General features: G+C 37.7%; 1 protein-coding gene across 1 annotated transcript in view; it reads right to left on the bottom strand.

The window, feature by feature from the left end:
* The window catches only part of NSUN6 (NOP2/Sun RNA methyltransferase 6), a 49,149-nt gene that overhangs the window by 24,910 nt on the left and 11,452 nt on the right, over positions 1-12,787 (bottom strand). The window contains exons 4-7 of the mRNA XM_080640832.1: positions 9,739-9,848; positions 8,441-8,594; positions 7,546-7,627; positions 2,654-2,773 (exon numbers count right to left, since the gene is read on the bottom strand). Coding sequence (XP_080496958.1) covers positions 2,654-2,773; positions 7,546-7,627; positions 8,441-8,594; positions 9,739-9,848 — 466 coding nt within the window. The remainder of the gene's footprint in view (positions 1-2,653; positions 2,774-7,545; positions 7,628-8,440; positions 8,595-9,738; positions 9,849-12,787) is intronic.

Below are 12,787 nucleotides of genomic sequence, written 5' to 3'. Positions count from 1 at the left end.
CCCTCCCTTGCATGCCTGGTCCCCCCCAACTGCCCTCCCCTGCTGGCCATCTTGTGGTGGCCATTTTGTGTCCACATGGGGGCAGAATCTTTGACCACATGGGGGCAGCTATCTTGTGTGTTAGAATGATGGTCAATCTGCATATTACTCTTTTATTACATAGGATAGAGGCCTGGTGCACGGGTGGGGGCCAGCTGGTTTGCCCTGAAGGGTGTCCCGGATCAGGGTGGGGGTTCCCTTGGGTTGTGGGGCAGCCTGGGCGAGGGGCGTATGGTGGTTTGCAGGCTGGCCACGCCCCCCGGTGACCCAAGTAGAGGCCCTGGTATCTGGGATTTATTTATCTTATACAATTGAAACTTTGTAGCCTGGAGCAAAGCCAAGCCTTCTGCTCCATGGCAGCAGCCATTTCTGTTGGGATTTATTTATCTTCTATAACTGAAACTTTGTAGTGGAGGCCAGGGCTTCAGAAGCTTGGCTTCCTCCATCACCCACCGGGGGCAACACTAGCCTCCTGTTCTCTCCAGCTCCGTGGCTGCCGCCATTTTTGTTGGGATTTATTTATCTTCTATAATTGAAACTTTTTAGCCTAGAGTGGGCCGGCCAGGGTGTGCGGAAAGCTTGGCTTCTTCCATCGCTAGGGACACCCAAGCCTCCCTCCTGCTCTCTCCGTGGCTGCAGCCATCTTGGTTGGGTTAATTTGCATACTCGCTCCTGATTGGCTGGTGGGCGTGGCTGGTGGGTGTAGCAGAGTGATGGTTAATTTGCATATTACTTTTATTAGATAGGATTGTGATATTCATGACACTTTATTTTATTTTTTATTTATTAATTTATTTTTTTAAATATATTTTATTGATAATTTTGCAGAGAGGAAGGGAGAGGGATAGAAAGCTAGAAACATCGATGAGAGAGAAACGTCGATCAGCTGCCTCCTGCACACCCTCCACTGGGGATATGCCCGCAGCCAAGGTACATGCCTTGACCAGAATCGAACCCGGGACCCTTCAGTCCACAGGCCGACGCTCTATCCATTGAGCCAAACCAGTTTCGGCTTTATTCATGACACTTTAAAACATGATACTATGAAATGATACTGCAGTGATGGTGAAATTAACCTTTCAAAATATTTTCTTGGTTTTGTTCCCTTTATACACACTGTCCTTGCATGACATATGCATCATTTGCATAGACTACAATACCAGGAATTTGCTGATAATATTCCTAAATGTAACACCAGGCTTAATGGTAGATATAGTTCCAATTAATACTTTGACAAACAAAACCATTTCAAGTTAGTTGAACTGAAAAAGTAGGAAAAACAACACAGAAAAAGGTTCAAATATACTGCAGTGAAGTAGTAACTCCACTGGCTGAAGTCTAGTTTTACAAAAATACAGAAAAGGGTAAACTTACACAAATTTTAGCTATCAATATGAATCAAAAGCAGTAACAAAATCTAAGATTCATTCTGGCTCAAGTATCTCTATTCAGGTTGTTCATTTCTCCATTGCTGTCCCATTCATAAAGAAAGCCTAGCCGAAACCGGTTTGGCTCAATGGATAGAGCGTCAGCCTGCGGACTGAAAGGTCCCAGGTTCGATTCCGGTCAAGGGCATGTACCTTGGTTGCGGGCACGTCCCCAGTAGGGGGTGTGCAGGAGGCAGCTGATCGATGTTTCTCATCGATGTTTCTAACTCTCTATTCCTCTCCCTTCCTCTCTGTAAAAAAAATCAATAAAATATATTTAAAAAAAAAAAAAAAAAAGAATGCCTAACTTCAGTTTCATTCCTCACACATCCTTATCTTTGCCATTTACCTTGTAATACTCTGCCATTCTGACTTGGGCTCAGCGATGTGATAAGTGTTGGCCAATAGGATAACAGTAAATGTAATGCAAACAGAGAAATGAATAGCACTTGAACAGTTGGCCTTGTTCTACTTTGCCCTCAGCCACAGCCAACCCTTAATGATTGCCCTCAGCTAGGCTAGCCATCTGTTCCTAGCAGGAGGATAAGAAACACATGGACCAGAGGCAGGGCACCCTAATGGTCTCAGCTGGGGCCACTTCTATAAGCCAACACCAATCAAAAAGTGAATGAGCCTATGCAAGATCATCAGATCCCCTAGCTAAACAGCTCTGGATCAGGTGCACTGAACAGTCTTCCCTTTGGCTGAATATGAATTTCTTCATAATCTACACTAATAAAAGAGAAACATGCAAATTAACCATCACTCCGCTATGCCAAGCCACGCCCACCAGCCAAACAGGAGCGAGTTTGCAAATTAACCCAACCAAGATGGTGGCCGGCCATGGGGCTGGAGCAAGCAGGAAGCTTGGGTTGCCCTGGCAATGAAGGAAGCCAAGCTTCCTGCCCACCCTGCCTGGCCCTGGCCTCCGCTCAAGGCTACAAAGTTTCAATTATAGAAGATAAATAAATCCCAACAAAAATGGCAGTGGCCATGGAGCTGGAGCAAGTAGGACATCCTTTGAGGGGTCCCAGCTTGGAGAGGGTGCAGGCCAGGCTGAGGAACACCCCTCCCCCGTGCATGAATTTGGTGCACCAGGCCACTAGTGTTTCATAAGTTACATGTAGTTCCACCTTCACTGAAATGTAAATACACTGACAGTAGTTTTGCTGTGAAGACAATCTTACCTGATCATGCATTAGTGCTGCAATGTGTGTTGTTTTGCCTCCAGGTGCTGCACACAAATCTAGAATCTTCTCTCCAGGTTGAGGATTCAGAACGTGAGTTACAACAGCAGATGGCAAATTCTATAAGGAAAAGAAAACAACCAATTATCAATATACTAAATCAATTTATATTTCAGAATCAGAGAATGTAAAGAAATCTTTGGAGGTAATACAATACAACATCCTCTACCAAGAATACATTTTTTGTAACTACTAGTGTCCTGGTAGAGAGAGTTAGAATACATTTTTTTGTAACTACTAGTGTCCACGGATTCATGCACACTGAAAGGAAATTAATTAGAAGAAATATTTTAATATCGCTATTCACATCTTGCTAATGAAAAGAAAATAGGACTCTTCCAAGTCTCCTATCTATCTACTCCAGGTCTTTTGTGAGGATCAAATGAGATGAGGCACAGGAAAATGCTTCACAAACATTTTGTTAAAGTATAAAATGTTTGCACCTGGCTATAAAGCAAGTTGTGTTCCTGGGCTGAAGAAACTCCAAGGAACTAGTTGCTAGGGAGAGGAAGCCGGGTGTTGCTATGTGACGTTATTACTTGGTGCCCACAGCCACCGTTTCCAGGCTGGGCTGGGCTGTGGGCCACATTTTGCGCCATGGGGTCTTGGCATCATTGGCTGCGATTTGGTGGGGTGTCGCTCTGGGGTGGTGGCGGGGCCTGTGTCCCACTTGGGGGAAGCCGAATGTTGGTTTGTCGGTGCCAGGTTCATTGTACCGTTAATTTTTAAATGGCCAGTGTACATCATGGCAACTCGTGCGTTGAGTGTCTGCCTCTGGTGGTCAGTGTGCATCGTAGCTACCAGTTGGACGGACAGACACTTAGCCTATTATATATATATAGAAGATAATGGTGTCAGGAAATTCTCCGTTTCCCAGAGTATCCTATGATTTCATAGAACATTCACACACACTGACACACACATGCACACGCATAATGCATTTCTCTAATCAATTCAGCAAAAAAAGCATATGTCCTTTCTTAATTCAGTGGTTCTCAATATTTTGGAGGCCAAGGACAGAGAGATCCCTTAGAAATATGAGAAAGCTCTGGATCTTTTCCCAGAAAATTTATAAGAATTTGCAACTTCAGGTGCTTCATCATCTAACTCCCATTTTAAAATCCCAGTTTTATACAGCTAATGCCACTGAAAGGCATGTTTGGGTTCCTATCTTCCCACCACTACTACCTTTCAGTAGGAGAAAAGTAAAATGTAAGAATAATTTTAGCTATGTCTGCTAGACACACAAAAAAATATATTCTGAGATAATACAACCCAAATATACCTCTACCTATAGTAATAAGTTATATTAAATCATTATTAGTATTAATTATATATGAATTATTACTAAAGGATGACAGCTTTAAATAAGATAGAATAATATCACAAAGTAATTAAATTTTTACAAATATTTGGCAAAAAAAAAAAGTAGAGACTAACAAGCATAGGGCTGTTTAAAGTTTTCAATTCATTCTCACACCAAAACATTAAATCCATTAGTATGTCCTCAAGAACTGTGAGGAGGTTATAAGATTCTCAGTGAATCCAAGATAACCAGTTGAAAACAAAAAATCAATGGTGAGAAAGACAAAAAGCAAGTTTCCACACACATCCCCTCCATGTGGATACAGGAAGCATTAAAATCAATGTAAACAACTGAGATACCTGAAAAGCAGTCCCTCCACACTAAACACCAAAAAACAGATAGTTTCTCTGTAACACCTGTTACAGATAGTTTCTCTTAAGAGCCAGGTCTATTCCAAAAATATTTAAAAATTGAACTCTGATATGAAAAGACACATAAGTGGCTAATGGAGATTCTTTAGCTAGAGACAAATGGTTATGCTTAACTCCTAATAAAGATAAGATTAATATATGGATCAAAGATAACAGAAATTTTCACTGACATTTAAGTAACACATTAAAAACTTCTGGTCAAGCAATAATTAAACATAATGAAATAGTCCAAGTAAAGACGCTTCACTATGTATTTAAATGATGACAGTTTCTTAAAACAACTTAGTCTACTACCTTTCTCTATAGTATTTCTCAATCCTGGCTACACAAGAGTATCACTTAGTGATTTTTTAAATATATTCAGAAACAGACCATAAAATTCATATGAGATAACAAAAGATCCCGAATAGCCAGAGCAATCTTTAGAAAGAAGAACAAAGTTGGAAGCATCATGCTCTCAGATTTCAAACTCTACTACAAAGTTTCAGTGGTTAACACATTATGTTACTAGCATAAAAACAGACACAGATCAATGAAACAGGAGAGAGAGCCCAGAAATACATTCACATATATATGTTCAATTAATTTATGACAAAGGAGATAAGAATACACAAACACAATAGTGAAAGGACAGTCTTCAACTAAAGGTTTGAGAACACTGAACAGCTACATACAGAAGAATGAAACTAGACCACTATCTTACACTATAAACAAAAAGCAACTCAAAATGGATTAAAGACTTGATGCAAGAACTTAAACTATAAAACTGCTAGAAGAAAACAAGGGCAGTAAGCTCCCTGACATAAGCCTTGGCAATGTTTTTTTTTTTAACTGATACCCAGTGAAATAAAAAATGAAATAAAAAAGCAATGAAATAAAATAAGTGAGACTACATCAAATTAAGAACTTCTGGAGACTGTGGGTCAAGATAGTGTAGATAAACGCTGTGTTCACCTCTTCCCACAATAATATCAAAATTACAACTAAATTACAAAACAACCATCATTGAAAATTGCCTGAGGAAAATAAAAACTGCCTGAAGACCAGCTCAACAGAATCCCCATAACTAAGGATATAAAGAGTAGGCTGGAAGGAGGGGTGGGGACAAAAATGGGCTGATCCCACACCCACGTGTATCAGGTAAAAATCAGGAGGGATATGTCGGCTGTGGAGGTCCCACCTGAGGAGTTAGAGGTCCTAGTCCCCACACCAGGCCTCCCCAGACCAGGGCTCCTGTGCCAGGAAGCCAAGTCCCTATAACTTCTAGATGTGAAAAGCAGTGAGGACTGGAGCTGAGTGAGATGGAGGGCTGCTGGAGACCCAGCCACTGAAGAGCTTACAGGACCAGTAGACAGACTAACTCACTCTCAAACTCACATGCTCTGAGTTCCAGTGCAGGGCCAGCAGCTGGAAAACGCCAGGGATATATGGGGAGAAACGGAATTGCCTGGCTTCATGGCGAGGGCTGGAGGACAGGCACCACTGTTCCTTTTTTGAGCCCTGACACAGCTAGCAGGATGCAGTGCTGGCAGGTGCCATGGTTCCATTGTTGAGCCCTTCTCCCACCAACTGACAAGCAAAGCAGGCATCAAACCTGCAGGCTCCATTAACCTGGGTAACACCTTTCAAGAACCCTAACAGATCTGATCTTTGATATCCTCTAATAATGGGAATAATAATAACAATAGTAATAATAATACCAGCTAACCAGATTGCAATGAATCAGTTAATGTAAACACAAGTACTTAATAAACTGAACAAGGCAAAATAGGTTACAGTGGAACCTTGGTTCTCAAACTTAATTGGTTCCAGAAGGCTGCTCAAGAAGCTATTTGTTTGAAAACTGAATCACTTTTTCCACTAGAAATAATGTAAATTGAATTCATTCATTCCAGACCCCCAAATGATTTCCTGTTTTAACCTTTCTTATATACAGAAAATGTCTAATGTACTGTTTAATCTATAAGCAAACACTTCTTTTCTTAAATCTATGGAACCACCCCCTACTAGCCTTAAAGGAATCACTTTCAGCACATGTTCCAGGGGTGTCTTTTCAGAAGGTCAGTATGCAGCATCTTCAATTTTTCTCATATCATTGCCTCCAAAATACTGTCACTGGCTGATTGCTTTTCATTTATCCAAATCAACAACCATTTTTCCACCTCTTCAATTGCCTGTGATTATTGTTTCTTTCACACCCTTAGCAACACTAGCAGTCTTTTATTTTTTTAATATATATTTTATTGATTTTTTACAGAGAGGAAGGGAAAGGGATAGAGAGTTAGAAACATCAATGAGAGAGAAACATCGATCAGCTGCCTCCTGCACACCCCCCACTGGGGATGTGCCCACAAGCAAGGTACATACCCTTGACCGGAATCGAACCTGGGACCTTTCAGTCCACAGGCCGATGCTCTATCCACTGAGCCAAACCGGTCAGGGCAACACTAGCAGTTCTGATAGCCTCTTTATGTTTTAAAATTGTGCTAATCATCCATTTCACAGGCAACAAAAGAAAAAAAAATATTCACAGCACAATTTCCTGAGATGTTAACAACATGTGAGGTTTAGTGATAAACTGACTGGCATTCTCCTTCATTTGTAGCCTGAGAGACACTTCTTGTCATGCTGATGAAGGCTTGTTCAACAACTGAGACATATTTTCCATGAACAACTTAGTTGAGAACTGAATTGTTCAAGATGGGAGACGTTTGAGACCTGAGATTTGACTGTACTTGTTATAGCACCATAATTAATAACCACCTAACAAAAACCTGTTAGCAGTAAACCATTTGAATCTTACTCAGTTACAAATAAACATTTATATATAGTAAATGCATATATTATTTTCAGATTAACAAACTGAAATGGAAAGCAACAGTTATGATAAGCTTTATATTAAAGCATTCTTGGGCAAAGAAAAAATAATGCTTACCAAGTTTTTTCTTACTGCTTAACCAAAGGTAGATCAGAAAATATATAAATAGACCACAAAAATGTATTAATAAAAGTTAACAAAAACATCCTTAGATTTCTAATAATTCACTGTAGTATGTTTCAATGTCACTAAATATTACACTTTCACAATTACTTACCTGTAAAAATAAGTAACTGGGCAGTACATTGTCAAATGAAGGGCTGAGATACACTGGTTCTGTCATTCTTATGCCTATACCTCTGAAAAGTAGGAAATCTAATATTAGTCTGTATAAGTTACATTGCCTCCCATATGTGCCCTGACTGGGAATCAACTAGCAACCTTTTGGTGCACAGGACAATGCTCAACCAACTTAGCCACTCCAGATGGGCAAAAAGAAAAAAAATTTAATCAAAAAAAATTTTTACCAGAAAGTCAACACTCACATCAATACTTGTGGTCAAAAATTAATGTCTGGATTTACTCAAACCAAATTAAAATATAATTAGTTTTAAATCATCTCTGGTTGTTACTGGCTCTACATAAATTAAATTTGTGGACAACCCAGTTTCTTAGTTTGATGTTTCTCTTTCACATCAATGTTTCTCTCTCTTTCTCTTTCCTTCTCTCTCTCAGCATGTCTTAGGTTGAGGATTTAAACAAAATTTTTTTTCTTTTTAAGTTATATTAAACTGATAGGGTTTTTCCTTTCACAAAATCAGAATGTTTAAAAAGATCTGGGTAGGTTGATATAATTCATCCTTTATCAAGAAAAGTATTGTTCTCCAAAGATGAAAAAATTTCAAATCAGTAAAATTCAAAAGGAAAAGTAAAATTATTTGAAGTACAGCATGCCTAGTTGCTTACTTAAAAATCTTTAATCTGAGCATTTACTGTTACCTTAGATCATTTTTTTTTTTCTAAAAAAACATGGAAATATGGATCAAGTAATTTCCGGTTAAATTTATACCCCCCCAAATTTTTCATATAATGCTACTATTTTTATATTGTTTTTAATTTCCCTTGAACCACAAAAAATGCTTATTTCCCCCAAACAACACTTAATAATATACTTCCGTTCAGGTAGCCCATTGAAGATTCCTCTGCGGCTTAATTCAGAAATCCCATTTCCAAGAAATACTTTTGCTCCATCAAATTCCTTGGCTCCTTTCTTACATTTGCCTTTAATATCAGAGTATACAGAAACAACATCTCCAGCTTTCATAACTAGACAAAGAAGAAAATCATATTATAATGATATATACTTGAATAGAAAAACAGTTAAAATTCTTTAAGCTAGACTGGAAAACTCTTAAGGACATCAACAGTGGCATGTTAGCAGTCTACAGTGGCTCATCAACTCAATATAATCGCTAATAGAAAATAATGACATTTTGTTTTTAAATGTCCCTAACAATAAATCTAAATTGAAGATATTTTTTCTAGGAAAACAAAGAAATGAACTAGTCTTCAAAATATCCTAACTCAACTGGAAGTCTTTAGCTAAGCAGAAAAGGAAAGTTATCTTATTTTTTTTTTTTTAAAAATGTTTTTATTTATTTAAGAGACAGAGGAAGGAAGAGGGAGATACAAACATCAATGATGAGAAAGAATAATTGATTGGCTGTCTCCTGCTTGCCTCCTCCTGGGGATCAAGCCCACAACCTGGGCATGTGCCCTGACCAGGAATGGAACCGTGACCTCCTGGTTCATGGGTCAATGCTCAACCATTGAGCCACACCAGCCGGGCAGGTGGAAAGCAATCTTCTCATCTAAATTATTTTCCCCAAACCTAATATTCCCTAAAAGACTTCATGTAAATCTTGATATTTTGACTCCACCCTAAAATTTCTAAGTTTCCTTCAAAAGTATTCTTAAAAGCATACACTCAAATTCCTCAAAGGAGTCTTTCTAAATCCCATAACCCTGTTGGTATTTCTTTGCAGTTTTCTTGTTATAGCAATTAAAGCAGATTTTAATAATAAGCACATATATTCATTTATATGTGTATATGTACTCTTTGAAACTCGAGAGTCCAGAGCTGATTTATATGGCTGATTAAATTTAGCTTTGGAGTCATTTCATTAAATTATTTTCAGTAAAAAAAATAAAAACAGTAACATTAACAATTATATTCTACTTCCAAAAAATGTTTTAATACCTAACCTATTATAAATTTGTCTAGTCCATTAACCTGACAACAGTAGAGAGAAGCCCATCAGCTATAGCTAGGACTGTTCAAATTACATAGGTCAGGGGTCAATGAACTTTCTGTGCAAAGGACAAGTAAATATTTCAGACTTTGTGAGCCACATAAAGTCTCTTGACATATGCTCCTTTGTATTATTTTTTTACAACCCTTCATACATACATTTTGAAGCTGACACAATTCCTGGAACATAGACATGGGCTCCTCTTAATACGGCATTACCACATTGGGCTCCAACAATGGCTTCACATTGTTGTTTTGCTACGTTCTTCCTAGGAACATAAAACAAGAGAAATTTAACACAGTAATATACCTCCAACAAGTACCAACCTTTTCAATGTTTCAACCTAAATCCTAAATAACCTCTTTAGTACTGATTGTCCCAAGATAATGCCATTAATGAATAAATGAGAAAGAGAAATCTGAAAATAGAATAAATATTGAGAAAAGAGTTTTTCTTTTTAAAAAAGATAGGCATTTGAGAAAAGAAAAAATAGAAAGAGGTCCATCTGATAGAAGGCAATAAAGTGGCACCAAAAATTGCTTAATTATTTAACAAGCATTGCTGTTTTCATAACAGGATTAGAAGAGAAAGTCCATCTTCAAAGACTAAAACAAACAATATACAAGGGATTCAAAAACATTTCTAAAGTGATAGAATGTTGCAAGGTAGATTATTAGTATTTTAAACAAGATGGACAAAGCTAATTTTTCTTTCTTTATTGCCCAACTATTTTTTTAAATGTTTTCTAATTTCTCACCTCCAACTATTCTTTAGATCACTAAAATCTAGGTATCACTATCACTTCTAACACTCAGAAAGATTTTTTTCAAAGTTCAGTAGGTATCAAGATAATCAAGCACTGAGTCTCTAATGAGTGCCCCTGGTTGGCAACATTTCAGATGTGCTGTCACAACTCCTTGCTGGGGGAATTAAGTGTGTCCCATCTTCTTTCCATTATCTCTAGATGATCAAATCTCACTGAACTTCTCAGCTCTATATTACCCCTTCCTGGAGCCACACATTCTCATTGTTAGGTCTCTATATCTTAATGAGGTTCATGCCCTAAGCTCCAAAACTTGCTGCCATCTCTTCTCACTTTGCATTCTATCCCTTGGCAATCCCATGGTTTTAATAATCCCTTATAAAAATAATCCATGTATTCTAATGCTTAACCTTTCTAGACCCTGAACTGATATTTCTAATTACCTGCAAATAGCTATATCTAGGTATTCCACAGTTACTTAAACTCAGTAAGTCCTAAACACTGTTATTTTTCTCTGATTCACTCTTCAAATCCTTGGCAACACTCCAAATCTTTTCATCCTCTTATGTTTCCAATCTTGAACAAAGTGTAATTATCTGCCTTGAAAATAAACTAGAAACCTCAGCATCAACTTAAATCCCTTCTTCCTAAACCTTTTACCTTAACATTCACTGAGTCACCAAAGCATGCCACTTGTAATTCTGATAGGTCTTCTGGGACTATCTCGTGACATCAAGCACCTTATTCTAGTACATCTCTTAATTGGATTACTGAATAGCTTCCTGCCTTTTACCTTTGGTTGCTTTCAGATCTTCTTTATGTCTTTGGTGTTAAGCAGTTTCATTGTGGGGTAACTAGACATGGATTTATTTTTACTTTGGCTTCAGGCACACTGTACTTCTTAAATTTGTCTTTCATATAAATTCTGGAAAATTCTTAGTCATTAGATTTTTGAATATTGTCTTAACCATATTTTTCCTCCTCTACATCTAGGACTCATTAGAAATATGAAGTACCTTTCATTCTACTTTCCATGACTCAACTTCACATTTTCAATTTCTTTTTTTATCTCTGCTGCATTCTACATAATTTCCTTTGAGTTATCCACTTCAATAATTCCCCATCAGTTGAGTCTAGCATACAATTTAACTCACTGAGTTTTTAATGTTAATGATATTTTTATTTCTAAAAATTATTTTTCTTTTCTACCTTTTCTCCCCTTTTGGGCTCTTCTATGTTTTAGATTCCTACTTTTATTTTCACTCATGTTAAGAACACTGATTTTATAGTCTCTACCATAGTTCCATCTGCTAAAGTTTTTGGGGAAACCCAATCCTTCAGTTTCTATATATGCTGATTCTCACTCATGGTGGTTTAAAGTATAGCTTTAAATCATGAGAAATGTGTGTGGCCTGGACTGAATGTGTGTCACTCTAGAGTGTTTTGCCAAACTCCTCAAATTTGATCTCAAATTGAGATCAAATTTTTATGTTACTTTCTCAGATTGCAGGTCTCAAGACCACCTTGGAGGTTTGATTTTGAATTCCAAGACTTTATGGGGGATGGAACCACAGTTCTCCATTCTCAAAGATTTTTCTTCAACCCAGACCTGAAGACAAGAGAGTCAATTCCTAAATTACTAACTCTGGATATTTCTCACCAGCTAGTGTTAACACCCCATTGTTAAAACCAAAGCCCCTAAATATGAGACCAACTACCTCCTCTCCCATACCCTACAACCTCTAAATATTAGTTCACATTCTCACTGCTCTGTTTTCAGTTACTCTTCATTCTAATTCCCGAGTATTTCACTTATATTCTTAATCACTCAGCTGTGCACTTTGTGGCCTATTTTTTATTTAGTATTCCTAGAAGTATGTGGCAGAAACATTTCCAGGTTATCTAGTTCACCATATTGTTGGAAACGACTTCTCCAGTCTTGCAATTCATCTTATACCTACACACACACACACACACACACACACACACAAACATTTCATGAAATATCTTTACTAAAGGCAATGCAATATGATATATTATAAAATATCCCATTTCCTTTTTTAAAGTGCTCATTTAAAAAACCCATGAAATTAATTTCACAACCTACTACCACAATCTGCACACACTTTGGAAAACAGAGCTTTATGCTACTATCAGTATTATGTTCCTAAAATACAGATCTAATCATAACGAAGTTTCTTTGGCTGTTATGATCTATGCAAAAAAGAAAACATTGCTTAGTTTAAAAAACAAACAAACTCCTTTACACATCACAGCCTGCCTTTCCCAACTTCTTCAACCTCATCTTTCTCCAATCTCTCTGAAAATCAGAATAGCCAAACCTGATCATCAAATTTTTGTGAACCACCACACATTTTCATAACTCTGTATCTTTGGCTATGCATTCTCTTTACCTTGTCCTTCTCCACCTTACCTCCTCATCA

The sequence above is a fragment of the Plecotus auritus genome, assembly GCF_963455305.1.
Source record: "Plecotus auritus genome assembly, chromosome: 1".
Taxonomy (NCBI): Eukaryota; Metazoa; Chordata; class Mammalia; order Chiroptera; family Vespertilionidae; genus Plecotus; species Plecotus auritus.
The sequence above is the reverse complement of the archived record's forward strand: the minus strand, read 5'-3'. Positions and strand labels throughout refer to the sequence as shown.